Source organism: Dermochelys coriacea, chromosome 10 (genome assembly GCF_009764565.3).
Source record: "Dermochelys coriacea isolate rDerCor1 chromosome 10, rDerCor1.pri.v4, whole genome shotgun sequence".
NCBI lineage: Eukaryota > Metazoa > Chordata > Testudines > Dermochelyidae > Dermochelys > Dermochelys coriacea.
This window is the reverse complement of record NC_050077.1, coordinates 15,913,687-15,941,686: the sequence shown is the minus strand read 5'-3', so window position 1 is coordinate 15,941,686 and position 28,000 is coordinate 15,913,687. Positions and strand designations below refer to the sequence as shown.

At 38.4% G+C, this 28,000-nt stretch overlaps 2 protein-coding genes across 3 annotated transcripts in view; both read left to right on the top strand.

The window, feature by feature from the left end:
* Positions 1-41: 41 nt before the first annotated feature.
* On the top strand, positions 42-17,644 carry PMS2 (PMS1 homolog 2, mismatch repair system component). Of its 2 annotated transcripts, XM_038420263.2 has the most exons (15): positions 42-185; positions 1,535-1,674; positions 2,721-2,807; positions 3,694-3,796; positions 5,718-5,901; positions 6,659-6,826; positions 8,433-8,530; positions 9,343-9,442; positions 10,272-10,356; positions 10,861-11,013; positions 11,764-12,682; positions 13,297-13,464; positions 15,354-15,454; positions 16,467-16,636; positions 17,008-17,644. In XM_038420263.2, exons 1-15 carry the CDS (start codon positions 43-45, stop codon positions 17,149-17,151), a joined length of 2,763 nt encoding a protein of 920 aa, XP_038276191.2. In that variant the 5' UTR covers position 42; the 3' UTR covers positions 17,152-17,644. The 2 variants fall into 2 exon arrangements, with proteins under 2 accessions (XP_038276191.2, XP_043349111.1); XM_043493176.1 differs by lacking the exons at positions 16,467-16,636; positions 17,008-17,644 and having other exon boundaries at positions 52-185; positions 13,297-13,448; positions 15,354-15,419.
* Positions 17,645-18,926: 1,282 nt separating this feature from the next.
* LOC119862388 (radial spoke head 10 homolog B2-like) overlaps positions 18,927-28,000 on the top strand; it is a 37,791-nt gene continuing 28,717 nt past the window's right edge. The window contains 6 exon segments of the mRNA XM_038419041.2: positions 18,927-19,313; positions 20,885-21,233; positions 22,075-22,150; positions 22,753-22,821; positions 23,320-23,493; positions 26,975-27,060. Coding sequence (XP_038274969.1) covers positions 20,977-21,233; positions 22,075-22,150; positions 22,753-22,821; positions 23,320-23,493; positions 26,975-27,060 — 662 coding nt within the window. The 5' untranslated portion in view covers positions 18,927-19,313; positions 20,885-20,976.

Genomic DNA, 28,000 nt, shown 5'->3' with positions numbered 1-28,000 from the left:
GGAGCTTGCTTCCGATTGGAGAATATGATTTCTTAGTGGCCAATGATCGCGCGGGGGTGGAGCCCACAGGAGTTGTGCGGCTGTGGGCTCTGGCCCAGGAGGCTTAACGTGGGCGCGTTGCTGGCCTGTGTCCCGGGAGTCCTGCGTGCCGGGAGCAGAGACTCTATGGAGGCCACGGCACCCTGGTGAGGCCCGTTCCCCGAGGTGGGGGGGAGGTGCTCGTGACTAGGAGGCGTCTGAGGGCTCCTCTCCCTGCACCCGGAGGTGGCTTCCTCTTCCCCTCGGGGGAGGCGCGCGCGGGGCCCTCCTCCGGCGGCGCGCGGCCGTGCCGTGCTCCCACTATGTCCTTTTGGCACCCCAAAGCTGCATCATCCAGTCAAACTAACACACGAAGGGGGGAGATGATACAGGGCTATACGATCATGACTGGCGTGGAGACCGTAAATAAGAAAATGTTATTTACTCCTTCTCAGAACACACGAACTAGAGGGTACCCAATGAAATTAATAGGCAGCAGGTTTAAAACAAACAAAAGGAAATATTTCTTCACAGCGGGCACAGTCAACCTGTGGCACTCCTTGCCAGAGGATGTTGTGAAGGAAAAGACTATAGCAGGGTTCAAAAAAGAAAGGTCCATCAATAGCTATTAGCTAGGATGGGCATGGATGGTGTCTAGCCTTTTATTTGCCAGAAGCTGGGCATGAGTGACAGGGGATGGATCACTTGGTGATTAACTGTTCTGTTCATTCCCTCTGGGGCACCTGCATTGGCCGCTGTTGGAAGACGGGATACTGGACTAGATAGACCTTTGTTCTGACTCAGTATGGCCGTTCTTCTGTAGATGCTTGGCATGTCTACAGAAGTGCTTTTTCTGTCAATGTAGTTAATCCATCTCCATTAGTGGCAGTAGATAGATCAGTATAAGATTTTTTCCATTGACAGAGGTGTTTCTACTTTGGGGTTAGGTTGACCTAACTATGGTGATCATGGGGTGAAATTTTTCACAGCCCTGAGTGATATAGCTAGGTCAATCTAATTATTTAGTGCTGGTCTACAGTAGAAACTTGTATCAGTATAGCTACATCTCTCAGGGTGTGAAAAATCCACACCCCTAAGAGACATAGCTATACTGACCTAACCCCCCAGCATAGACAATGCTTCGTTGATAGAAGAATTCTTCTGTTGATCTAGCTACCACCTCTCAGGGAGGCAAATTACCTCTATGGATGGGAGAAGCCTTCCTGTTGGTGTAGGTAATGTTGCTGAAGCTGTGCTGCTGTAAACGTTTTAAATATAGACATACCCTTAGTCTGTGGTAGGCTAGTGCAGGGTCCGTTCACAGCCTAGCTTGCTGCAAACTAAATGTTTGTGCAGACAAACCCTAACACTCATGAGACTGCACTGTAGCTGGCAGCCTCTACTTACTTGGTTCTTAACTGTGTGTTTTTAGTTGCCATAATTGTGGTGAGGGAAGTAGTACTGAATGATAGCAACCTTTTTCACATCTAATTCTTAATCGCTTTTTTTCTTTTAGTGCACAGCCTGCTAAAGCCATCAAGCCTATAGATCATAATTCAGTTCACCAGATCTGTTCAGGACAGGTTGTCCTGAATCTAGGCACTGCGGTGAAGGAATTGGTGGAAAACAGTGTAGATGCTGGAGCTACTAATATTGGTAAACTTGTTATTTTAATTTTATGTGAGACTAACACTTAGTACTCATAGACTGCTCTGTAACTTCTGAGTACTCTGCACCTGCAAACGGTTCAGAACAAATGCTTTGCATTTGACCAGGTATGTTTATAGCCATTTTACAGATGGGAAAATTGAGGCATAGAGCACTTGGGGTCCCAGTTCTACAGATGGATCTGTGGAGGCTGTACTACTTTATTTCCATGGCTGGGTCCAAAGTGAAGTTGCCCAATGTTATATAAAATTAATGGAATTACTATTGTGTAAAGTTAAGCACAGGCATAAAAGTTTGCGGGATCAGGCCTGTTTTGGAAGCTTGCTGCAGCATGTCCTACACTGCTAGAAAACCAAATGTAATCAGAATCTGACATGGAATCCAGCCTAGTTACCACCATTTGATGGCTGTTCAGTGGACTATCAGAAATTAGTTTGGTTTAAGTCTAGTTCCCAATGGACAAGTTTGCGCATCACAAAAATTATAGCCATAATTAACCTTAACTGATACTCTTATCAGAGATACAAGGTTGGTGAGGTAATATCTTTTATAGACTAACTTCTGCTGGTGAAAAAGACAAGCTACACAGAGCTCTTCTTCAAGATTCTGCAAGGAGGCCAGGGATCTGAATGGAGATGGAGACTCAACTATTGGTGTATCATATGTGAAGTGCTTCCTACATGTTAGAGTTCAGACATATTAACAAAGCAGTATGAGGAAGCTTGTGTTGCTGCTTATTCTTAAACTCTTCCAAGAAGCAGAGGATTTTAGGGTCTAGGCTGGCAACTTTTATGAGTAGAAAACTCTATTACGTGCATGAAAATTTTAAAAAATTGAGCTAATCTAGCAGAAAGCACAGGTTGATTTGGAATTGAATAACTTAACTTTTGAAAGCTGTGAATCTTGTTTAATTTGATTCAGAAAACAAATGGCTGTTGAAGAGTTTACAATGCATTATTGACTTTGTGATGCTATACATTCTTAATATTGCTCATGAACACTGAATGAAAACAATCTTTTTTTACAATTTTTAGACCTAAAGCTTAAAGATTATGGAACAGATCTTATAGAAGTTTCAGATAATGGTTGTGGAGTAGAGGAAGAAAACTTTGAGGGCTTAAGTAAGTTAAATTCTTCACAATTTATGTTTGCTCTAAATGTTTGAGAATATTTCTATTGTGTATAAACTCTGATTTATCTGTCAAACTGATAACTGCAGTGAGAAAACCACTTTTTTCTTATAAAATTCAAGTTTAATCTCTTTAAGAGGTTACTTAATTCTTCTAGAATGACACATGTTCCTGCAAGAGTTGTGGTAAAACTAGTTGTATTATTCATCCTGATGTTATGATTATGGTACGTACACATTTGAAGACCGGAACCTAATTATGCCTTAGAGTGGGGTGAACAGTGTGTGTATGTGTGTGTGGGGGGGGAATTGTTGCATATGCTTATTCAGAGTCTCAAGGAAATTTTGATTCAGCTGTGTTCATTACTCTTTCATGTTCACTTTCTTTAAAAGTTCAAGCAGTCACATTTTACAAGTATAACTATTAATGAAAAATGAATTTTAAGCTTGAATATTTGCTGAAAGCGAGCTTGAAATTGTATATTTGACTGTAAAATTTGCAATTTGTAGATTTTTAAGTCATCCAGACAGGAAGCAGAAACAATACTATGTGACTTATGTAACTAACTTCAAAAATGGCAAATATTCTCAACAAACTGTTTGCAAAGAATCTGCAGACCAAAACTTATTCACTGAAGGCATAAATAATTTGGAATTACACTGGAGAATTTTGCAGATTATTTGCAATCAGAAAACGGGAGCAAAAATAGTGAATAGTTGGTTAATTATCTACTTGACTCTATTATAGTTACATGAAATATAGTATATGCATCAAAGTTTTCTGTTTCTTTGGGAAGATACAAAATATACCTTCATACATCAATGTCATTTTGGAAAGATATGATACAATTATACATATTTTAAATACATTTTTCCAGCTCTGAAATATTATACTTCCAAGATACAAGATTTCTCTGATCTAGTGCATGTTGGAACATTTGGATTTCGAGGTGAAGCTCTGAGTTCACTGTGTGCATTAAGGTAATAATATTGTGCTTCATTAGTTATTAATGAAACAAGACTTTGGAAACTTGTAATTGGGTTATTTCTCAACTAAAAAAGAACCCAATTATTTGTTTTTCTCCTTTTATTATCTTATTTTTTAACTGGGTAAATTTGTTGGAATTAAGACCTCTCTGCAATACAAAAATAACAGTTTAATTAATTTATTAATTTAAGTATTAATTTATTAAATTGTTAAATTATTACTTACTTTATTTAATTTATTAATGATCCAGACCCAACAAGTCTGGACTGGATTAAATTGTGTTATAACTAGATTAAAAACAAGTTTACCTTGATATAGTAATCTGCTTAGTTTAAAGAATATTTTTGTAATGCAGTTACAATGCATGTGGATGAGACCAAACACTGCTGGGTCTCATGTTATTCAGTTGAACTGCAACCAAATTAACAATTGTTAAAATTTATTGTTTTGTTTATTATAGATATTCTATGGAATATATGTTCAGGGACAATCCATTTAAGCAGCGATTTTTCTTCTTACCACAAATAACTATAACTTTAAATGGAAAATCCAATAAGTAGTACATGTTAGAACAGCAATAGCTATGGTTAGGTGGAAGGTTGTCAATTTTTAAAGCATCCCTATCTAGTAAAGTGCTGAAGGACATGTGGAAGTGCATTCCTGAATCCGGGCCTACATTAAGAAAAAAAAGACTGTTCATATTCTAGTTGCAAAAAACCCCAAGATGTCCTTTGGCTCTTTTAATGTGCAGTATCCTTCATTGTAAATACAATGATTTATCATGTAAACATAATTAATTAGTGGAGGCTTCTGCAATTATTGAAGACTGAGTATCTTGACTCCTGCAGTTATAACAGTTAGATGTTTATCATGATCTCCCAGCATCCAGAGACATTTTAATTTTGAATAACCTCCTATTAACTTAGAAGTGGTCAACTTTCACAATTTACAGGAATCTATTGAAATATGTAGGACTCAGCAAAGCATTCTGTATAAACCTATATGGCTGAATAAATTGATCCAAATATCAGTGACTGATAAGATAATGTTTTGAAATTGACATAGATTTATCCCAAATTGCAAAGACCGCCTGAATCCATTCAGGATCCACAATCCTTTTTAGCTGTAAGTTCTGTATAAAGGAAACAAATCGTTCAGATAACACATAACTGATGCCCTGATCCTCCAAAGACATATGCACTTCCTTAACATTAAGCATCTGATTAGTCTTATTAAACTCACAATTTTAAAGTTAATCACATACGTAATGTTTTGCAAGGGCTATGTTTTGCAATGCATTTTGATTCTCAGGTGCTGTGCAAAGGCAAAGTATTATTCTTCAAACATTTGCTTTTTTGTAGTTTGTGACTCTTTAAAACTTTGTTTTATGATTTCTATTGAACTAGTTGCATGTTGGAAATACATTGCAGTGTTCCCATACAGTCTTGTGCATCATAAGTATAACAGTGTTTTGTGATTGCATTAGAAAAATAGTATCCAAGTAGCATGAAATCAAAATCAAAAGCCCAACATCATGGTCTATCTACAAGATGTATGTAAGGGATAAAAACTTAGATTTTTGAATTGAAACTAGGAAAATTAGGAAGGCCTGCACAGTGTTGTTTGTGTTTTTATGAATACTCTTGGTTAAAAATCTTGAAGGGAAAGTGACATTTGCTTCTTAGAGAACTTATTTGTGGTACGAAGTTTCAATCCAGAACAAATATTTATCTATTAGAAATTGTTACAAAATGGAATTAATAATGTAAACTCTGATTTAACCTTAATTAAAGTTGTATGAATGGTGCTGGCATAATGTGAATAGAAATACCTGAAGTTTTTGGTACTGTAGACGGGATAAAGAAAAGCTACTGTTTAATTAATAATCCTATTGCCTCTTTTTTCCTCTTCCAGTGATGTTACCATTTTTACTTGTCACAAATCTGCAAAGGTTGGAACTCGTCTGGTATTTGATCACAATGGAAAAATTACTCAGAAAACTCCTTACCCACGACAACAGGGAACAACTGTTAGCGTGCAGCAATTGTTTTATACCCTGCCAGTGCGGCACAAGGAATTTCAACGAAATATTAAAAAGGTGTAGTGAATTGGAAATTCTGCTTTTAAAAAATGTGATAACCTGCAAATCTAAATCTTGTAAAAATGAATACATATAATTTAAATACATATAATTTAAATAATTCTTTCCTTTATATCTTGGTAGACCTTAGTGCTAGAGAGAGTTAATTAGCTCAGACATTTTAATCTAGAACTTTATCTCTTTCAACATAAGTAATAAGATGTGGTCTAAGGTTCTTCTCTTTTCAATCTAACTTCTCATTAGTGGTACTAACATTTACTTTAAGTGTTGGTTTGATGCATCTAAATCTTGCATACTTTTTCCATCTGTTGACTCTACATTTACATTATAATATTATACAGATCTTTGTGAAATAATAAAATGGACTCTCCCTTTTGCCTTCCTTACATATTTTACACAGATTTTATGTAGAACTACAGTAACAAAACTTTCAAATTTGAGAAAGAAAGCAAGATAGGAATGAGCATTGCATAATTAAAATTTGAAAATGTAGTGTTTTAAATTATCTGCATTAATATATATCTTGTAAATATGATTTCATCTTCCTCTTATTTTTTGCATGTAAAAATCAAACTGTTTGCAGGGTTTCTGGAATTTGCAGCTCAATCTCAGAATAAAGCTATACAGCCCGGTTTGGAAGTGAGGAAAAAAATGTGATGTACACAAAGATAGACATTTTAAAATGTCTAAATAGGATAGCCTATTAATGTGTTTTCTGTTTCATAAAAATATTCAACTTTTGTTTCTTTAACAGGAATATGCAAAAATGGTCCAAATATTACAAGCATACTGTATCATTTCAACGGGAGTTCGAATTAACTGCACCAATCAGGTTGGCCAAGGGAAAAAACACTCAGTGGTGTGTACCACTGGAAGCTGTAGTCTAAAAGAAAACATTGGAGCAATATTTGGGCAAAAACAGGTAATACTGCACGAAAGGGAGAAAAAGCAGCTGCAAGAATATGTTAAAATCTAATTAAATACAATATGAATAAAGATGCTGTATAAACCATTATGCAGGAAGCTGTCTTAAGGTATAGGAGGGAAGGGTGTAATAATCATTGTGCTCTAGCACACCCTATAGTTTGAATAAGGCAAGAGAATGCAGTTTCCACAGACTGCTTTTTTTGTTTCTTGTCATAGTTTTACCTGCTTTGCAGAAAGAGAAATACAGAATGGTAGGATGAGCATAAATCTTAATACCTCTGTTGAGACTGGTAAAATTAGTATTCTAATAAGTGCTTGAGAGAGATTAAGGTTGGTTATCTGTTAATTTTGTGACATATGGACCACAGGTATCCTCTCCAATCCCCAAAAGCATAATTATAAAAATGTTAGCATGGTGTGCTGTGGAAGACTCGCTTTGCAGGGTGGAAAGTAGAAAGATGTCTGAGTTCTGCAACCTTTCGCTATGAAATTTAGAAGCTTATTCTTTAAAGTTGTGGGCTATCTTCCAAACTGGAATAGCAGTCAGCAGATGTAGAAATTTGCAGCTTCATGCTTAATAAATGTTTGCTATAAATAAATCTGTTATAACTATCTCATGGAAAGAAGTAGAAAAAGGAAGACGAAAGCAGTAAATGCACTCTTGCCTCCAGCCCTATGTCATAGCTACCAAGCATTTTTACTCCATTGGCTGGTGGGGTTGCTAATGAGTGATATTGTACTAAGTATCTCCTCCCATTCAGGGGTCCATTTGTGCTGTTCCCTGCAATGCTTCTAACTCCTGTTCCTCCTGAGAGTGAGTGTCCAGACCAAAATGTAATTGGATGTCCTCCATGGGTCAGCCAACTAAAATGTTAAGTTACATGCATCTGTTTTATATACTACTGGACCTTTAAGACCAAAGTGCTGAATGCAGAATCAAAAACAGAAATAAGTCCTAACTGAGAAACTACATTAAGATTTATTATTGAAGAAAATTATATCTGTGTTTCAGGTAACTTGTGTTTCAAATGGGATGTCTTATCAATTGTATTATCATTCATTCAAAACATACGAATTTATCTGATGACATTGTCTTCTGATATGGCATGAATCTTGATTGGCTCATTTATGGCTGGGAAGTCTGAAGCTTAATAAATAATACCATTTCTTCTGTCTTAAATATATTTAGTGAGTGAGTGTTGGCATGAAAGGGGGAGCGGAACACTTAACATTGGAGTTGTGTGTCAAATACAGGTTCAGAGGAAGAGTTTATTAGGGATTTACACTTTTGCATATGATCTTTAACAGTGTAACTGTAACCTGCTGTGTGTCTGAGGGTACTTCCTTCGTTCAGTCTGGCCAGTCAACTTTTAAAAAATATAATTACCATGTGCCAAGTTGGTTGTGATCCTGACAATAATAAAACAAGGAACTGAAAAGGCAGCCATAGTTATAATTGTTTAATCAATTATCATCCTTCTGACTGAAGTTAAACTTTAACAAAGGCAAAAATGAATGAAAAACCCACTGACTTTAAATCACTAAAATGATTTTTGATGTTCTTGCACCAAGGAATAGCTATGAATTTAAATTTCTTTCAGTTGCAAAGCCTCATTCCCTTTGTTCAACTACCTCCTAGTGAAGCTGTTTGTGAAGAATATGGCCTCAACTCCACTGATATGCCACAGAATCTTTATACGTAAGTAGGAAGCCACTGCTGTCAGAAATGCATTTTAAGATGGTAATTGATTTAAAGAAAGTCCAAGGTTTCAGGTGGTTTGTAGTGACTAGAAAACTTAGAAAAGCACAGTTGATACTTATCACATTACAGCTGTGGAAATAAATAATTTAGCTTGTTTTAAGTAGTTTGTTTCCATGTTACAACTCAGGATTAAGATGTAACCAGTTAAATGTAAGTGGAGAGGGAGGGATGGGGCTAATATTTCTTGGTTTACCCTAATTTTCTGCTGAATTAGTCACCACATGTAGTGTTCTGAATAATTATACATTATGGGTCAAATTGTGCCTTCAGTTATACCTGTACGTCATCACTGAAGTCAGTACAATTGCCTGGGTGTAAGACAAGGTAGAATATGGTCCAACTTGAGTAAAGTTCTTTTAAACTAAAAAGTGCAGTTTTTTTAGAATTTATAATGGTTAATATACAAGAGATTTATGAACAGCCATATAAATGCTTGAGTTTACCGTGTCTTCAAAATCAGTATCACAGTTGACTCTCAAGGCAGAAGAAGCATGAATGCAGCTTTTTCTGAAGTCAGTGAATGCTGCTCTTTCAGTTGGCCGGAGAGCTTGCTAGTGGTAAACTATTAGCTTTTGCTAAGCTGGGGTGAGGAGCAAAGCCACATGTAAGTATTTACTGAAAACATGTAATAGTTTTGGCTTTTAGTCTGGTCAGAAATGTTTCTCTATAGAACTAGCATTGACTCTTAAAAGTTTCTATTCTTCCTTTCTTCTATTGAGCCCTAGCCTTACAATATTAATATTAAACAGTATTACAGGCTTCGTTTCCCATTGTGATCATGGTGTTGGAAGGAGTACAACAGAGAGACAGTTTTTCTTTGTCAATCAGCGACCATGTGACCAATCAAAGGTACAGTTCTTAATAATATCGCTTATAGTTAGGCTTGGAAGGATTAGATTTTTATCAGTAGAAGCTGGTATTGTTGATTTCATCATACACAAACCAATACAAAAAACTTCATAAAAATAATCAGAATTTACAGATAGGCAAAATAAGAAAAATGTTGCTTGAGAACTTCGAGTGTAATTTAAAGATATTTACTTCATATATTTTCAAAGTTTGTGTTTATAACGGTTATAAAGCTTTAACTTTTTAAATCTCAGCCTCCACTCTCCCATAATTGTCTGATTCCCGCCCCCCATAACTTTCTGCAAATGTGAAAATTTAAGTAGATCAAAATCTAAATAAATGCTTAAAACCCCTAATTTTGTATAACCGTGAAAATTTTAATCAACAAAAATTAAAAAATACTTTAAAATAAACATCAATAATATTGTGTCAAAATTTATTTTAAAAAAGCAATTTCTGCCAACCCTGCTTACAGTTGCTTGATTTCCTCGTTTCTCTTTTCCAGTCTAGACCTAGTAATTGTTGTTACTACTTCTTTCTTTTGTATTGATCTAGTAAAGGAAAGATATAAATGTCTGGTGGTAGGTCAAAAGAGTCCCAGGAAATGACCAGATTAGAAACTTGTACATATAGGTCTTATCCTGCAAATACTTACTCACTTTAGCTTCTTTGTCTACAGTGGGACTATTTGTGTGAGTAAAGGTCTAATAATGTGAATAAGAATTTGCTAGATCATGCTTGAAGTCTGTTTATTACTGCATTAGATAACATGTATCAGTAAAGAATAGAAGTAAGTAATGGTATCACTTGTTCTCTGTGTTCTGTGCAGATTTCTAAAGTTGTGAATGAAGTTTACCACATGTATAATAAGCACCAATATCCATTTATCGTTCTTAACATTTGTGTAGATTCTGGTGAGTTCTTCTAATCAATCTCCATTAACCTTTGTAAAATGCTAGAAATAATAAATATATAACATATGCAATTGCATAACTTTAGAATCATTGGGGTTTTAAGTAGCTTTTGGACTAACTAGATTAGTACTTATTATTGTGTTGTGAAGATGTTTCTGATCTGTAATCGGAACATGTTCTATTATTGTTTGCACGCTAACCAGAAGTAACTTTCTATGTCAGTCTAGACCAGGGTGAAAAAGGCAGTCTGCTGGGTAGAATTAAATATTGTGGAACTTAAAATGTCTTGCAATGCAGAAGCAGTATTTTTCACCACCGTTGCTGGATCTACAGGTAGTTTTGCAGTTTTGTGTTTGCAGTCATATCCATATTACCAGTGGCTTTTGTTTTACTCTGTGAAATAAAGAGGGGAAAAATAAGGGAACTTCAGTCCAAGGATAGAAAGAACAAAAATATTGTATAATTTAATCTGAAATATAATTAATAGCTTTTCTTTATTTTTAGAGTGTGTTGACATCAATGTAACTCCTGACAAGAGGCAAATTTTACTGCAACAGGAGAAGGTTTTGTTAGCCATTTTAAAGACCTCTCTTGTGGGAATGTTTGGTAGCAATGTTAACAAACTTAACATCAATCAAAAACTGCTGGATATTACAGGTACATTAATGTTAACTGTGGAAGTCACTGTGGGTGTGGCAGATGTTGGAGAGCTCAGAACGATGAAAAAGATGTATTTTTAAAATTAACTTTCTGACAGCAAATATGCCTACTGACAAGCTTATTACCAGACTTCTAGTCCACAGTTTGTAGTCAGACTCCAGCAATGCAGAATATGTTGTCAAGATTGATTTGCTGTTAGTTTAAAACAAACAAACAAACAAACACAAAAAAACCCCACCACCATCGCCACACACATACACATCACACAAAAGATTTTCAGGCTTCCTTTATACATAATAAAAAAGCAACTTTGGGTGCAAGCCTAGTTTCTTTTTTATATTTTCCTTTGGTTGCCTTTAAGTAAATTTGGTGCTGGCCTATTTGCATCTCGGGAGATGAAGTCTCTTAATTATCCACTGATCAGATGTAGCACAAGCATTTGTGGTGCCAGGTTCCTCACTGCCCTCCATTGAATATGAGATTTATTAAAAATAAATTAATAAATAAAAAATGCTCCTGAACTGTCATCAAATGGTAACAGCTTTCAGCACTGCTAACCAGGGCTACGTTCAATCTGGTGACCTAGAGATTAAGGGTTTGTCTATAGTGGCTTGTTACCAATCTCTCACTTTCCACCTCCCTTCCCCCAAATGAGTCATTCAGTCCCCCAAATGTTTGATGTTCGTTTTGTTTTTTTAAATTGCATTTAATGAAAATCTACAATGTATTCCATTCATATTTTATTAGGTAACTTCAAAAAGATAGTAGCAGAAGAAACAGAAAAGCCTCAGACAGGAATGCTGCTTGATTTTGCAGCCCAGAATCCAAAGGGAGAAGAGAAAAGAGCAATGACTATTGTCAAATTAAGAGAGTCATTCTCTCTCCATCAAATGACAGAGAGCAGCTTTCAGAGCCCTAACAATGTCGGAAATCAACACAACTCCCCCGGGAAGAGAAAACTTATGTCATTTCTTAACACTTCAAGTCCTGTAAGGAGTCAAAAGTCCATCTCCAGCAAGGAGTCTGAACCTCGGAGGCAGATGGACTCAAATACATACTCAGTTACTAGCAGAGATTTGAGGAAGTTAGAAAATGACACAGATTCTGGATGTGGTAGCACCTCTGCGGAGTCAAATGTTGGCTTTAGTACTCCAGAAGTTGGTAGCTGCCTCAGCAATGAAAGTGCAGGCAGTTCACCTGAAGAAGAGTTCCTTATTTCAAAAGAGGAGCTTCAAAGTGTATATCTTGAAACTGTCGAACTTAGTGAGGAATTATTGGAATATGATGCCAAATTTTCAGGGGTTGAACATGAATTGACCCAAGTGGGTGAACAGAATGAACTGAGTGAGTTACCTCAGCAAGCCAATAGTTTTCCCCCAAATGTGAAGCGTTTTAAAATTGAGCAAGCTAATTTAAAGGCAGCCACCTGTCCAGAACTGAGGAGTGCTGAGAACAGTGCATCAGTGCCACACGTTGATGTACCAATTGAAATTAAAAAGAAAACTGTGCCACTTGAGTTCTCTATGAGCTCTTTAGCAGAAAGAGTAAAAAGGCTAATACAGCAGCAACAGAAAAAGGCAGAAACACAGAATTATAGAAGATTTAGAGCAAAGATTAGCCCTGGAGACAATAAAGCAGCAGAGGATGAATTAAGAAAAGAAATAAGGTATTTGTACCTTCTTGTTAAGGTATGTTAACCAAATGATAAACAAAGTTGATGAGAAATGTAGGTTAACAGTATTTACAAGAGAGCTTTGATCTGTTTGTTAATTTTGGAGATGTAGGTTTATATATGAATGACAAACCTACATTACTGTGTCAGCACCTTTTTGGCAATTTGTTTCATCAGGTAACTCAAGCTTCTGCAAACATATAGGTCCATGTAGAATATGGTAATGTGCATAATAAACAGCTAGTGTCTCACATTTTATAAACTCCTCTTTAGTAATAATCTGGAGTATGTTAAGTGGTGTATCCAAAAAAACACCAAACTTACAATTATTGAGGTATTTCTCTGGTGGTATTCTGCTGAGTGGAGCCCATTATTCATGTTGCCTCTTCTAAAATACTGTAAAGTTTGGGGTGGAGCAGCTTTGGAAAGGGACTGACAGATGGGGACTGGACAGTGAGGGTCTGAGACACAGATATTCTTGACAGTAAATATTTTGGTTGTCACTGGTGTAGAGAGGCCTACCCCTTCCTATTGAAAAGGAGGCAGATAGCTTTAAAATCTTTACATGTGAGTTATAGTTTATAATCTGTTTGTTTTTCTATATACAGTAAAGAGATGTTTGCAAAAATGGAAATCATAGGTCAGTTCAATTTAGGGTTTATAGTAGCCAAGCTGAACTCTGATCTCTTCATAATTGACCAACATGCTACTGATGAAAAATACAACTTTGAGATGTTACAACAGCACAACATTCTCCAAGGTCAGAAGCTGATAGCGTAAGTGTCTTTAGTGTGTTACTATTAACATTGGTTTGAAATAGCTGGAACCTAGTATAGTAAATGGATGTAGTGAAACTCCACTTCCAGTGAAGTAGATTGTAATGCTCTGGAACTTTCAGTGTGCCAAGTACAGTTTTAGTCACGTTGAACTTCTGTATGATGGGTTGGACCCCCCCCCTTTTCGGGGATGCCACCTGATGTACTGGGGTTTCATGAGCCCCACCTGTTCCACCAGCCTGGATTCCCTCTCCCTGTTTTGCTGAATTAGGCTCTCCGGCCTCTTGCAGCACACACACGCAGGTAGAGCCTCACCCAGCTGCAGGCACAGACTGAAGGCAGCTCTGTGTGAGAGGATTCACCTAGCACTCGTGTCCTCACCCCTTTTGGGGAATAAACCCAAAATAATACTGTCTTGCACTGTATAAAAAGAGTGCAAGCTCATAAAAATTCACCCTCTCCCTCAATATGACACAACTTCTTGCCCCCACCCCCAGTTAGAAATTGCACAAACTGGGTTTAATAATAAACAAAACAAATTTATTAATTATAAAAGGCAGATTTTAAGTGATTATAAGGGATAGCAAACAGAACAAAGCAGATTACTGAGCAAATAAAACAAAACACGCATACTAAGCTTAAGATCTCACAGAGACCGGTTTCAAGAAGTAATTTCTCGCTGTAAATGTTGTTTTAGGTAACTTGCAGAGTTCCAGTAGCTTAGAGTTCTAGTTATTTCTTCTTACAGACTGGATTTCTGTCTCAGTCTGGACTCACCCCTGCCTTTCCCTTCAGATTAGTTCCTTTGTCCCTTCAGGTTCTTTCAGCAGTCCTTCTTCTTTGATAGGCAGTGGAGGAGAGTCCAGATTAACCTCCTCCCCAGCCTTAAAAAGGATTTTCCTAAGGGGGGGGAACCTTTGTTTGATCCCCATCCCCCTACAGATGAAAAGTACCAGCAGTGTCCAAGGTGGTATTTTGTATCAGGTGTTCTTATCATCTGACCTGGTAGTGTCTCAGGAAGGAGAGAGATTAGTATCTTCACAGTCTTATTGTTTTTTCCTAATGGCCCATCGAGGCTGTGATGGCCAGTTGTCTGGTGGGTATCAAGATGTTGTAAATAACTTGAAAAAAGCCTTGAAGCTTAAGGAACAAGTTTAGTTGAAGATTAGTGTGGAATCTTAAGTAAATACATCAAGAAAATAAACATTTGGTATGAACATTTTATAGAAAAGTCTCGCTGGAATCTGACAGAAGAAAAGTGCATGAGGAAAGGAGAGTTTAGGCTTCAGTACATTAAAGCACTTAAGCACATACTTAAAATTTAAGCATGTGTGTAAGTACTTTGCTGAACTGGAATTATAGGACCAGATTCAAAGTCCTCAGAGTCTGTCCATTGAACTCGTTTGCCTTCAATCAGGCCTTTAGAGAGGATAAGGCAAGCCAAATGCTGGTACTGTGTTTCTGCAGTTCTCAAAAATTTTAAATTCTCCTGAACTAGGCTTTAAAGCAGTTGTCATGGCTTGGCAGTTGCAGAACCAAATTTCTGCTGAATTTCAGACTTGGTCACTCTGTATTAGAATTTTGGAATTTTATAAGCTTAATGCAATGTTTCACAGGAATTTTAATAATCATACTTATATAGCACCTTACATATTCAAAATGTTATCAGTATTAATTCCTACAGCACCCTTTAAGATAAGCCAGGCTCACTCTTAGAAGTGCTGAACATAAACCTGGGTAAAACCAAGAGAAACTATGGGGACATGGTTAAGGACAATAGTGCCTAAGTGTCAGAGCCAGGATTTAATTGTTTTTAATTCTGTTGTCATATTACACAACTTTGTAATTTGGTTTAAAATATATATATTTAATTTTTTCCTCTCTCATAGGCCACAAAATCTTAATTTAACTGCTGTAAATGAAACTATATTGATTGAAAACTTGGAGATATTTAGGAAAAATGGGTTTGATTTTGTCATTGATGAAAATGGTAAGTTTGGATCCAGAATCACTGGCACTAGAAAAGTTTACAGTTTTCCTCTTCTCGCTTGGTAGACAAGATTAAGTTGATAGAAGTTGTCAGTAGTATTGCAAAATAAGGTCTTAAATATTGACTTGCCATATTCAATGCATACTGTTTTTCTTTTATGATTCTTGAAAATATTTAATGGAAAATTATAGAATGCATATTTGTTATTTAAGAAATTGGATTGATAAAGAATTATATAGACTCCTCCAGTAATTCTTCTTAGCATGTGGTAGTGACCTAACAGACCCAATTGCCACTCCAAGAGATACTGAGTTTATTCTTCTTGCATTGCATTAGTAAAACCCTTGTTGGAATAACAAGGTTACATATAGGCAAACAAATGATCTGATAGAGAAGGGAACTAACAGTTGGGATTATTGGGTTCTCTTTTTGGCCCTAGTACTAATTTGCTCTGTGGTTTTGGGCAAATCACTTAATAGCTAAGTGCATCATTTTTTCATCTGTAAAATGGGGATAATACTTGTTTATCTCAGAGTCTTAGAACAAAAAGCACTATGTAGTGTAAAGTATTGTGTGCCGTAGAGGAAAATGTCTGTTATCCCTTGTGGCATTTTTCAAGAACATACAAGCCATGCCATGCACCATTATGCATTTTTAAATTTCAGAAATCTTCAAGGGTTGTTTTTTTTGGTTTTGCCTAAAATAGCAATGGTAATTAGATTTTGTTTGGAAAAATTTAATGATTATTTTTAGTTACACAACTTCAAAAATAACTTTAGACAGTCAGCTCTTTCAAGCTGTCCAGTTTTTAAAATGTTAGAATTTTTGTAAAATTAGAACATCTCTCAAAAGACTGTTTGCTAATTAAATTTTAGTACTCACATAGGGATCATTATGGATTGACTTACGGAAGGAGCATGTTTAATTTTTTACTTATTTGTCAAACAATAAACAAAGTGAAATGTTCACTTGCATTGATAAACTATCTTGCTTTTAAAAAAAAATCTTTCAGCTCCTGTAACTGAAAGGGTTAAGTTGATTTCCTTGCCAACAAGCAAAAATTGGACTTTTGGTCCACAGGACATAGAGGAGTTGATCTTCATGTTAAGTGATTGCCCAGGAGTCATGTGTAGGCCCTCTAGGGTCAGACAGATGTTTGCTTCTCGAGCTTGTAGAAAATCTGTAAGTGCTGCATTTGATATATATTTACTAGTATACACTGTATATTTAATTGGACTGTATGTTGCTAGTGGATTTTGGCACCTAAGACCCTTGGTCCTGATCCTGCTCTTTTGTTCCAGTGTAAATTAAGAGTAACTTCACTGAAGTCTCTAATTAGACCAGTTCTAGTACAGCTCAGGGCAAAATTGGGCCCTTTTTTATATGGTCTTAAATGAGATTTTGATTGTCTTGTAGGTCTCTCTATTTTAATGTCTTGCACAGTATCTTGTCTGCTGCTGTAATTGGAGAAGTACAGCTTTTGTGTAGCAATTTGCCATAAGGGAGAAAGAGGAAATATCATTGTTAAACTTTGTTTGCATTTTTGTTCACAGGTGATGATTGGAACTGCACTTACTGTAAATGAGATGAAGAAACTGATCACCCACATGGGTGAGATTGAGCATCCTTGGAACTGTCCCCATGGAAGGCCAACTATGAGGCACATAGCCAATTTAGATATGATTTCTCAGGAATAGCAGGCTCTTGTGTATTTTATTAGTGTTTTTTACTTTTAATTCATTGGCAATGTTATTAATCCACTTCTTTTTGAATTACAGATTTTATCAAAGAACTTTTTTATTTTGTCAAAGAAGTGACTGTTTTAGCCATCATTTTGCATATTTAATTACCATTTTGCATATTTAAACGTTACCTGAACAACACAGGCATCCTGTAATCTTTCTTTATTACTCCTATATAAAGACATACCAGAATTTACTTGTAAATACATTCCTTTTGTCATGGCTGGCCTTGCATATTACTTTTTTTTTTTTTGGTAGCTGAGATTTAAAAAATACACTTTTATATGGAAGTTCAAAACTTTAGGTGAACACTCTTTATAAAGACTATTATGGTATGACAAAGTAAAATTATACATCTTAGGCTATAGCGCCTCTTGTGTAATCGTTTCAAATAAATCACATTTGATGTATAGGTGAAAGTATTAAATCATATTTTCTCTTTTCGCTATTAATTGCAATTCAGTGTCAAGGTTTTTCTGATGTTCAGTTTAATGTTTAGTAGTGAGAAACGTTAAACAGTAGTATTAAGGAGAGGATGGTATGAATTGTGGACCTCTGACATCTGCCTCTGCTTCTTAAGCGGCATCTTACCATAAACATTCCTTCAGGAAAATTATTCCTTTTCTGAGAATGAAAGCAAGCAACCATCTATCTAACCCCCCTCCCCCATCAATGGTAAGGAATAATTAAGGCCATTCTAAAATTAGGACCTTCTTTCACTATAGAAACAAATACAGGTTACTGGTTACTTTGGAGCCAGGAGGCCAAATCCCGGGCTTATTGAAAGTCAATGGCAAAACTCTGATCTTCCGATGAAGTGAGCTGTAGGTCACGAAAGCTTATGCTCAAATAAATTTGTTAGTCTCTGAGGTGTCACAAGTACTCCTTTTCTTTTTGCGGATACAGACTAACCCGGCTGCCACTCTGAAACCAAGAAAATAGTGGTTTTGTTTACAGGGGTGTGCTAGGACACAGATATGTTTATATTTATAGAGGATGTTTGCAACCTTGCTTTTGTCCTTGCTAAGGGATAGCATGTGGGAATGCAAGGTAGAAGAAGTGCATTCACTGCGTGGCTATATTATTGACTTGTGTGAAGCTGAGCAGAAGCTACTTCAATCTACCTCTATTCCTTAGTTTCCCCGCAGAGGCTGTGGCATGAGGCGGGACCATGAATAAGTACTATGAGCTTATCAGAGTAAGCACTGAACAGCTTAAAGGGGGGAGAATAATCCCTCCAAACTTCTTCCAAAAGGCAGGGTGGGGGCTAGAGCCAGCTTCCTTTACGGAAGAACTTCAGGCCTCCTGCCCTATAGGGCAGAAATAATCTAAAACCATCCTCGTGGTGCACAAAAATCAAAAGGAAACGTGGGCCTGGGCCCCCTCGTAGAAAAATGCCTCCCCTGGCGCCTGCCTGGCACCACCTGTGCTGCACTCTGGGGTAGAAAAAAATCGTGCCTCCGCAGCTGCCGTGGGCATCGCGGGGGGCCAGAGGCGGCGGGGCACCTAGGGAGGGGCTGGGGCGCGGCGGCTACAGGATCCCGGTACTGGAGCGAGGCCGTTCCGGCAGCAGCAGGCCGGGGCCGCCGTCGTAGGCGCGCCTAGCATAGCCGGAGCCCCGCCCGCCGGAGGGGCTTGTACTGTCCCGGTACTTGGGGAGGGGGAAGTCGGCGGCGGTCCCTTTAAGATGACGTGCGAGTGGCGTTCCGCCCAGCAGGCGGTGACTATGGTTACAGACGCGGGACGCTGCGGCGGGCGCCGAAACCACCTCTGCTTTGCACGGGGGCGCCCCCGGAACTCTGGGGACTGAGCAGGGGGGCCCTGGCTTCCCGGCTGGGCGGTGGGCGGCCTAGCCCGCGTGGTGCGGCCCGGCCGGGGGCTGCGGCGTGCTGAGCGCGCCCGCCAGAGACCCTCGGGCGCAGCTGTTCCCCGGCATCTCGTCATAATTTTCCTTCCCGGTTTGTTGTGGGTGCGGGAGGACCGAGAAATCCAGCGGCGATAGAGTCGCCTCAGGTGTCGTGGCTAAATTGCCATCTCCTTCCAGAGAAGTTTTCTAGCTTGGAGAAATTAGTCTCCGGAATCTCCACACCCTGCTAGCCGTAAGGGAACGGCGGGAGGTTTGTAATTGTGTTCCGTCCACCACCATCGTCTCAACTAATATAATTTTACCCTTGCTTTAACCAAATACCCATGGGGGTTTTTAATTGCCCCCTCCGCCCGAATCATTCCTACCTAATACAAAAAGAAAAGGAGGACTTGTGGCACCTTAGAGACTAACACATTTATTAGAGCATAAGCTTTCCTGAGCTACAGCTCACTTCATCGGATGCATTTGGTGGAAAAAACAGAGGAGAGATTTATATACACACACACAGAGAGAACATGAAACAATGGGTTTATCATACACACTGTAAGGAGAGTGATCACTTAAGATAAGCCATCACCAGCAGCAGGGGGGGAAAGGAGGAAAACCTTTCATGGTGACAAGCAAGGTAGGCTAATTCCAGCAGTTAACAAGAATATCAGAGGAACAGTGGGGGGTGGGGTGGGAGGGAGAAATACCATGGGGAAATAGTTTTACTTTGTGTAATGACTCATCCATTCCCAGTCTCTATTCAAGCCTATTTCCCCATGGTATTTCTCCCTCCCACCCCCCCCCCCACTGTTCCTCTGATATTCTTGTTAACTGCTGGAATTAGCCTACCTTGCTTGTCACCATGAAAGGTTTTCCTCCTTTCCCCCCCTGCTGCTGGTGATGGCTTATCTTAAGTGATCACTCTCCTTACAGTGTGTATGATAAACCCATTGTTTCATGTTCTCTGTGTGTGTGTATATAAATCTATCCTCTGTTTTTTCCACCAAATGCATCCGATGAAGTGAGCTGTAGCTCACGAAAGCTTATGCTCTAATAAATTTGTTAGTCTCTAAGGTGCCACCAGTACTCCTTTTCTTTAGACAACCACATGGTTCTGTGGTTTTCACATAATCCTTTGGGGTCACAAATATGTGGCATTACCTTATTTCCACAAACTGTCATGTTGTGTGTTATAGATATCAGGTGAATCTGAAACCCATTATTTTCCCAAAGAGTATTAGTGGAATCTAGTGCATTCCTGCCACCCTCATTTCCCTAGAACAGTGGCTCTCAACTTTCCACACTACTGTATCACTTTCAAGAGTCTGATTTGTCTTGTGTATCCCAAGTTACGCTTCACTTTAAAACTACTTGGTTACACAATCAGACATAAAAATACAAAAGTGTCACAGCACACTTATTAAAAAATTGCTTACTTATTTTTACCATATAATTATAAAATAAACCAATTGGAATATAAATATTTACTTACATTTCAGTGTATAGTATATAGACCAGTATAAACAAGTAATTGTATGAAATTTTAGTTTGTACTGACTTCGCTAGTGCTTCTTATGTAGCCTGTTTGAAAGCTAGGCAAATATCTAGGTGAGTTGATATACCTATGGAAGACCTCTATGTACCCCTAGGGTACCTCTGGTTGAGAACCACTGTCCTAGAAGCTCATGAAATATCTAACACTTTTACTTTAAATACTTTTAGGAAATTATTGCCATACAGCAATAAAACTTTAAAAAATATTATTTGGGGGGCAATGAGGGGAGAGAAATCAGATTTTTATCATGTTGTTTGCTTTTTATGTTTTCTTTTCAGTTAAATGAGTTCAGATTTTGAAAACTAAACCTCTGACGTAAAAAATAGGCAAAAGAACCTGAAGCCTTTTGTTCGGAGGCAATTCAGTGGCAATGGCTAAAGATAAGAAGAAAGATGGCAAAAAAACAGAAAGGTTGGCACCTGCCCCTCCTCCTGCACCTGAGACTTCATTTGAAGGTATTTCTTCAGTTCAGCCGTCGTATGTCCAGGCATCATTGAATCAAGTGGAGGAAGCACAAGCAAGCCCTTTCGAATCCCAAGAAGAATCAAAAGAGGTGGAAGAACCTCTGATCCAAGAAGCAGCTCAGTATTATGAGGAGCCTATTCTCACTCAACTTATTGTAGAAAAGTATGTTAAAAACATGTCAGTTTAGTTAAAAACACATCCACTAGTTGAGGATTTATTATTTAAGTACCTGTGGTGTGCTTGGTGTTGTACAAAACATACTCATGGACATGGCTCCTGCCTTGTGGAGTTTACAATCTAAAAGGCAGGTAGACATCAGACACAAATGCACTTGCAAGACAAAGGATAGTGGTAACTTAGAATGTGTTTGTGTATGCACAAAGTAGTCTGCTCCATTTATGACCCACTGTGTGGTAGAACACCAGCAGACTGGCTGTGCAAGGGGTGTTGGCATAAGTTATTGAAAAGGGAGTGCCCATGGGGATCAGTCCACATGATTAGAGTTCAAGTGGCCTTAATATCCCATAATAGCAGTGCTCATCATGGATGGAGAGCTGTATTGCAGCCCTGTGCCCTGGCTCTAGAATCTTGCTTCTCCATCTCATTCACACTTCACTTGCCTGATTCCTCTTGCTTTATTTGGGTAAAATGAATTTCACTGTAAGTGTACATGCAGTTTTCTATATAAAGTGAATACACTAGTGTAATTACATATTTGGTGCTGCTTAACATTTAGGGTGAGGTGCATAATGCGCATGGGGGTGCCCACTTCCTGCCAGTACTTTGGTCATGAAAGGGGAGCAAGCCTGATGTTCCACCCAGTAGCAAGATACAGTATATGCTTTCACCCCACCTATTCCAGAATGGGAGCTAACAGGTGCTAACAATGTAATTTGGCTTTTGTCGGAAAATACCGGTAATAGTCATCATTTTTTAACTTCTGTTGTTTCTGGCTTACTTGTAGTGATTTGATTATTTCATCATTAGTTTGTTTTCTTTGTAGCTATGAAGGAGAAAAAGTCCATGGATTATATGATGGAGAAGGTGTAGCATATTTTCAGGGAGGAAATACATACAGTGTGAGTAGATCAGCATTCTGTTTATGGGTACATTTTTGGCAAGGCACTAAAGGTACGACTTCGCAGCCTATGGTAGCAAGGCTCCAAGCCTGGGTCAACAGACTTGGGCTTGTGGGGTTTGTGCTACAGCAGTAAAGGTAACTGCATAAACCTTGCAGCTCAGGCCTGAAGCTTGGGGGGGGGGGGGAGTTCATGGGCTTCAGTGCCCAAATTCCAGCCTGAGCTACAAGGTCTACACAGCTATTTTTAGTGTGAAAGCACAAGCCCTGTGAGCCTGAGTCTGTTGACCCAGGATTGGAGGCTGGCTGCTGCTTGCTGTGAAAATGTACCCAAAATGTAATGTAACAAATTCTTTCCCTGGAAGAGGACGTACTGCTATTCCCTTTGACTTCAGTGGGAACCGCACAGCTAAAATTTATGTGTATTGAATAGTGGATTCTGTACTTTATAAGGGCTGCTGACATTCAAAACTTAGTTCTTTTAATGCTGATAGTTAGAGGGGTTTTAATTAGAACATGTTACTTCTCCTCAAACTACTTAATAGCTATAGATGTAAGTTGTGATACAGGAATAAAAACAATAGAATGTGTATTATTTTGAAGGGCATGTTTTCCGAGGGACTCATGCATGGACACGGGACTTATGCATGGGCTGATGGAGTGAAGTATGAGGTAAAGTGCAATGTAAATAATTTTAAAGTATCATACAGCTAATTACAATCTATACATGCAAATTATAGGAAAGCATGTAGGTTAGATGATTGCAGGTGGCAACAGCAAACTTATTGTAGAGGCTCTGTATTAAATTTAAAGAACACGCAAAATGTAACTAGAGTTAGTTTGTGTTTTTTCTTGTTTGTGGACTGTGAACAGGTGCCTTTCCCAGCTTGCTCTACAAACATAGGGCATGCACTGTTAAGTCCAAACTTGCCTCTTTCCTGTGGTTTGGCTTTTTTACAAAAAAATCAACAATAAGATAACATGTGGTGCAACTCAGAACTTCCCCTTGGGCTTGGCTGCTCCTAGGGCCCCTCCTTCAGGACAACTCAGCCCACACCCTAGATACCCTCTCCCGCAAACGTTTACTCTCATCTCCCTTACATCCAGGAGGAGTAATGAGTACTGCTGTATCACTTGAGAGAGTAATCAATTTATAATTTAATCTCTTAGGGGAACTTTGTTAAGAATGTTCAGATGTATAATGGCAGTTACACATGGCCTGATGGCAGCATGTATGAAGGAGAGGTGAAGAATGGAGTCAGGCATGGCTTTGGCATGTACAAGTGTGGCACCCATCCAGTTTCATACATTGGCCAATGGTATGAAGGCAAAAGACATGGAAAGGTAAATAAGAAAAGCACTGATGAAAGTATCATCTGGACCAGTGACATCTAAGATGAAAGTCAATATAGAGGGCTAGCACAGGGCTTCTGCATCACTTATGTGGGGAACTTAAGTGGGACTCAACTGGTACATAAGCCTTGAATTATTCTAATGAAATATCTCTGATGTAGCATATGTTAATTAAAATTAGTAGTCCTGGTGGTGCAAGGCCTTCTTTTTTATTAAAAGGGATAAGTTGTGGGAACACCCCAACTTTCTGCTTTAATATTAATTAGTAAATATATATGTTACCTGTCCTTTTAGGAATCTCTAATTAGATGGTCACCAAGCTGATCAAGAGGTGAAGAACCAGAGACTATTTCCTAAATAGTGGCAATAATGGCACAAAATACTTTGCTGAAAGAGCAGTTAGCCAAATCCCGCTCCTCAAATGTGCTGAAGATAATAGCTTAAGTATGCTAATAGTAATTATGACAATAGCTAAGTCTTTAGTCTAAGTACTGTGGGATTAGCATGCAGGCCTAAATTTTCAAAAAAAGCTAGTGATTTTGTGTGTCTAACTTCAGATACCTTAAATTGACCTTATTGTAAGAGGTGAAAATCAGCACTTCCTGAAAATCAGGCCTTTTTAAGATGTTTCGAGTTGGACATCAATAAGTTGAGGCACCCCAAATCACTGGTCACTTCTGAAAATTTAGGCCCTTGCGCATCATCTCTAAGGGGCACTTGAATAGCACAGGCTGCTCTAGCTGTTTATCAACAGGCCAGTCTGGACGCTCACTTCTGTATGGCTGTGGACTTTTTAGTCTATCATAATCATAGTACTTGAGGGTGTTAAAACAATGTATTAGTGGATGTTTGTACAGAGTTTGAAATATGTAAATCTCTATAAGGACTACATTTTATTATTTATTTATTATCCAACCTTCCAGAACGTTGTCCCTGTTTCTGCTCAGTCATGAGCAATGGGAATCTTTGAGTATCAGATGTGTCTCAGAATCCTTTGTGACATTTGTCATGTTGCCTCATTTGAAGCACGTCTGTAACTGGTACAAAGGATTCTGGGGTACATTTGAGATCTGTTATTAAAAGTACCTATTGCAGATAACTGAGCAGACCAGAAACAGCATAATGGAGGAAGAAATGACACTGATAGAACTGTCCAGAGAAAGAGAACAGAACAAATAGGGCAGCATCCCAGTTGTGTCCTTTGCCTTCTGAAGGATGCCATTGCAGAGCTGGCTCTAGAAGTTAATGTGGAACTCTGGATGAGTCAGAATATAGCTGCTCTCACTGTCTGTTTACTGTAGTTAATAGATTCTGAGGTCAGAAGGGACCACAGTGATCATTTAGTCTGACCTCCTGCATAACACGGGCCATACAACTTCATTGAAATAATTCCTGTTTGAACTAGAGCAGATCTTTTAGAAGAACATGCAACCTTGATTTTAAAATTGCCAGTGATGTAGAATCCACCCCAATCCTGATAAATTGTTCCAGTGGTTAATTACCCTCACTGTTAAAAATTCATGCCTTATTTCCAGATTTAGTTAAGTCACATACATAGCAGATTCAGGCCAGAACGTGGAGCTCAAACCACTTTAGTGGCACTGATGAATGATCTCCTCCTGTCAGTGGACAGAAGATAGATGTCCATTCTCATCCTCCTGGGCCTGTCTGCAATAGTCAACAGACAATGAGGTACTGCTGTCTCACTTGAGAGAGGTTGCAGGGGCCCAGGGTAATGTGCTGATATGGTTTGAGTTCTCCCTGGAGGACTCAAACCATGTAGTGATGGGGAAACTGCACCTCCAGCCACTAGTCCTCTTGCTTGTGGAGTCCCAGAAGGATAATTTCTCTCCCTACAGTCCTTTTCAACATCTACATGCAATCACTAGGTGAAGTGGTCAGATATCAGGAACTCAGGTGCCAGAAATATCTAGATGACACACAGCTCTACCTATTCTTCACCACATATAACTACACCACTACCACCAAGATGGCCTTCAACTCATGAAGAACAGCCAGCTGAAGCTGAACCCAAGCAAGACAAGTGATGCTGGTCGGTAGAGGAAAACATTTGGAAGAGCCTGTAGCTATGGTGTAATCTCCTTTGGTTGAAGATACACACCCACAAAAAGTCAATTTGTTCTGTAGTCTAAGAATACTCTTGGGTTACTTGCTGACGCTGAACTCTCACATAGTAGCATCTACAAGTAATGCTTTCTGTCATCTCAAATTGGCTAGGAGACTGGCAGATGATGATCTGACCTCAGTTATTCATGCCTCACTCACTTCTCGGCTGGACTACAGCAATGTGACAAACCTGGGCATGAAGTTTTCAGCACGTAGGAACTCCAACTAGTGCAGAACCGTACAGAGTGTCTCCTCCACAACATAGGTCACTGCAAGCACATCAGACCTGTCCTTCACTTTCTTCGCTGGCTTCCTACAGAATTTTGAATTAAGTTCAAGGTCTTGGTCCTTATCTTCAAGGCGCTCCATGGCCTGGGCCCAAGATATTTAAAGAATGCCTAAAGCTCTGGGATGCCGACCATAGTCTCTTCTAGCACAGTGGAACTCTTTGAGTAAGAGTAGAGCTTGTCTGTTTGGAGACAGAACTTTCTTGGTAGCTGTGGAATGAACTCCCCCAGGAACTAAGGATCATTGTTTTGCTCCAAGCATATGCGTTTCTTTGACCTTGCCTTCTCTAACATAAATCATAGCAACACGTGTATAAAAATCCAAACCTCTACCAAAACAAAACGCTTCACTGCAAATGCTTCTCAAGATGGGGAGAGGAGGAGAGAACAAACACATAACCAATGTCATTCATATCACTTGATGTGTTACTGAAAGCTGCTCACATACTATGGTGATAAGGGCAGTATAAGAACCTACGGTATATAGAATAGAATAGATTGGTGAAAGCATTTCCAAAGGGTTTGAGGACACTTGCCATTGTTTTGCTAAATGTAATTTTTAACATTTTTGAACATCTAAATGCTTGGTCTCTCTTAGCATGTAGCTAATGTTGGTGAAAATAACCGGATTTAATTTTTTTAAATTTTAGACTCTCAGTTGCTTTTAACATAAATTGAGTCTTTTTTTTCTTAGCGACTATGAAGAGAAGGTTGGAATACAAGTGGTAATTGGTATATTTGGCATATACAGGGGTGAAGACAACTTTTTATGGCAGGGGAGGTGTTAGAATTAAAAAATAATAAAATTATAGCTCTTGACTATCACTTTGGGTAGTTTTGTACCATAACTAAATGTATCCACTTTTAATAAAGAGAGGGAAAACAAGCTTCTTATTTCAAACTCTGCTTTTTCTTTCTTAATCCAATCCCTAAATTTTGGGGTGAGCTGAAGCCCACCCAAGTTCCTACTTGTCTACGTCCATGGTATATAATGTTATGTGAAAGCATTCATGTGAATAGGTATTGATTAATTAAACCGCTCATACTCTTTGTTTCAGGGTACTATTTATTATAATCAGGAAGGTACTTCCTGGTATGAAGGTGACTGGGTAAACAACATCAAAGATGGCTGGGGGATAAGATGGTAGGTATAACATGTTTGTTCAGCACATCTTTAGAATTAATTTATTTTTATTTGGCAGACAGTCTAATCCTTTGTTCATGTACTGGCCTGATTCTCTACTGCCTTGCAGTTTGTGTAGTCATTCAGAGATATACAAAAAGGTGAAAATGCTACCAACTCAGAATGGTAGAATTTTATATTTCTCTTGCCGTTCTTTGCACAGGAATAAATGATTATATAAAGTGCCAAGAACGGTGAAGAACCAGGCCTAGTATATGGCTTTAATTTTTACTTGGGTAAACCTTTTTCTTCTTCATTCCTACTAAGAAAACAATTAAAGATAAAACATTCAAAGACTGGCAGCAGTAAACTGAAACATCTTTTCAAAAGAATTCTTCTTGATTGCATGGTAATACCTGCTCCCCTTCCTCCCCACACCCCCTCGTCACAAACAAATGAATTCTTTTGTGGGATTGTGCATGAGAGAGTGTTTTGGTTGATTGTTTATGGCATGCTCTCCTCAGACAAATTTTAGGATGACTGAGATTTTTGGTAATATCTTCTGAGGTTTGACAGATTGTGAAATCTTCATGCACTGATCTCAGACTTCACCACACAAATGCTGATGTGGATAAATTGATAATTGGGAGAGTTAATCAGCAATGTTTACATTTTTTACATCTGTACTCTGTTAGAGCACAGCCTTCTAAACCTACTGGACACCTTCTCCAATTACGGACAGCGAGTTAGCTTTCTCAAGACATGCCAACAAAGCAGGATGTCAGTGCCTATTTTTGTGTGTGTTGGAGTCTGACTTCAAAAGATACACACTGAGTCCAGTTTTCAAAGTCTGCTAAGCCAGCTGCCCTGAAGTTTTGCATGTCCCCTGAGACCTTTAAATTATTGGAGTCCTAATATATTATCATTGATATTTATTATTAAGTGTAATTAACTGGGAATG

What these genes read in the sequence shown, in the direction of transcription:
- PMS2 (XM_038420263.2), top strand. Translation starts at nt 43, where the DNA reads ATGATCGCGCGGGGGTGGAGCCCACAGGAGTTGTGCGGCTGTGGGCTC. An exon ending in CAATATTTGGGCAAAAACAG is followed by an intron (nt 6,827 to 8,432) that starts GTAATACTGCAC and finishes AATTTCTTTCAG; the next exon opens with TTGCAAAGCCTCATTCCCTT. An exon ending in TAACATTTGTGTAGATTCTG is followed by an intron (nt 10,357 to 10,860) that starts GTGAGTTCTTCT and finishes CTTTATTTTTAG; the next exon opens with AGTGTGTTGACATCAATGTA.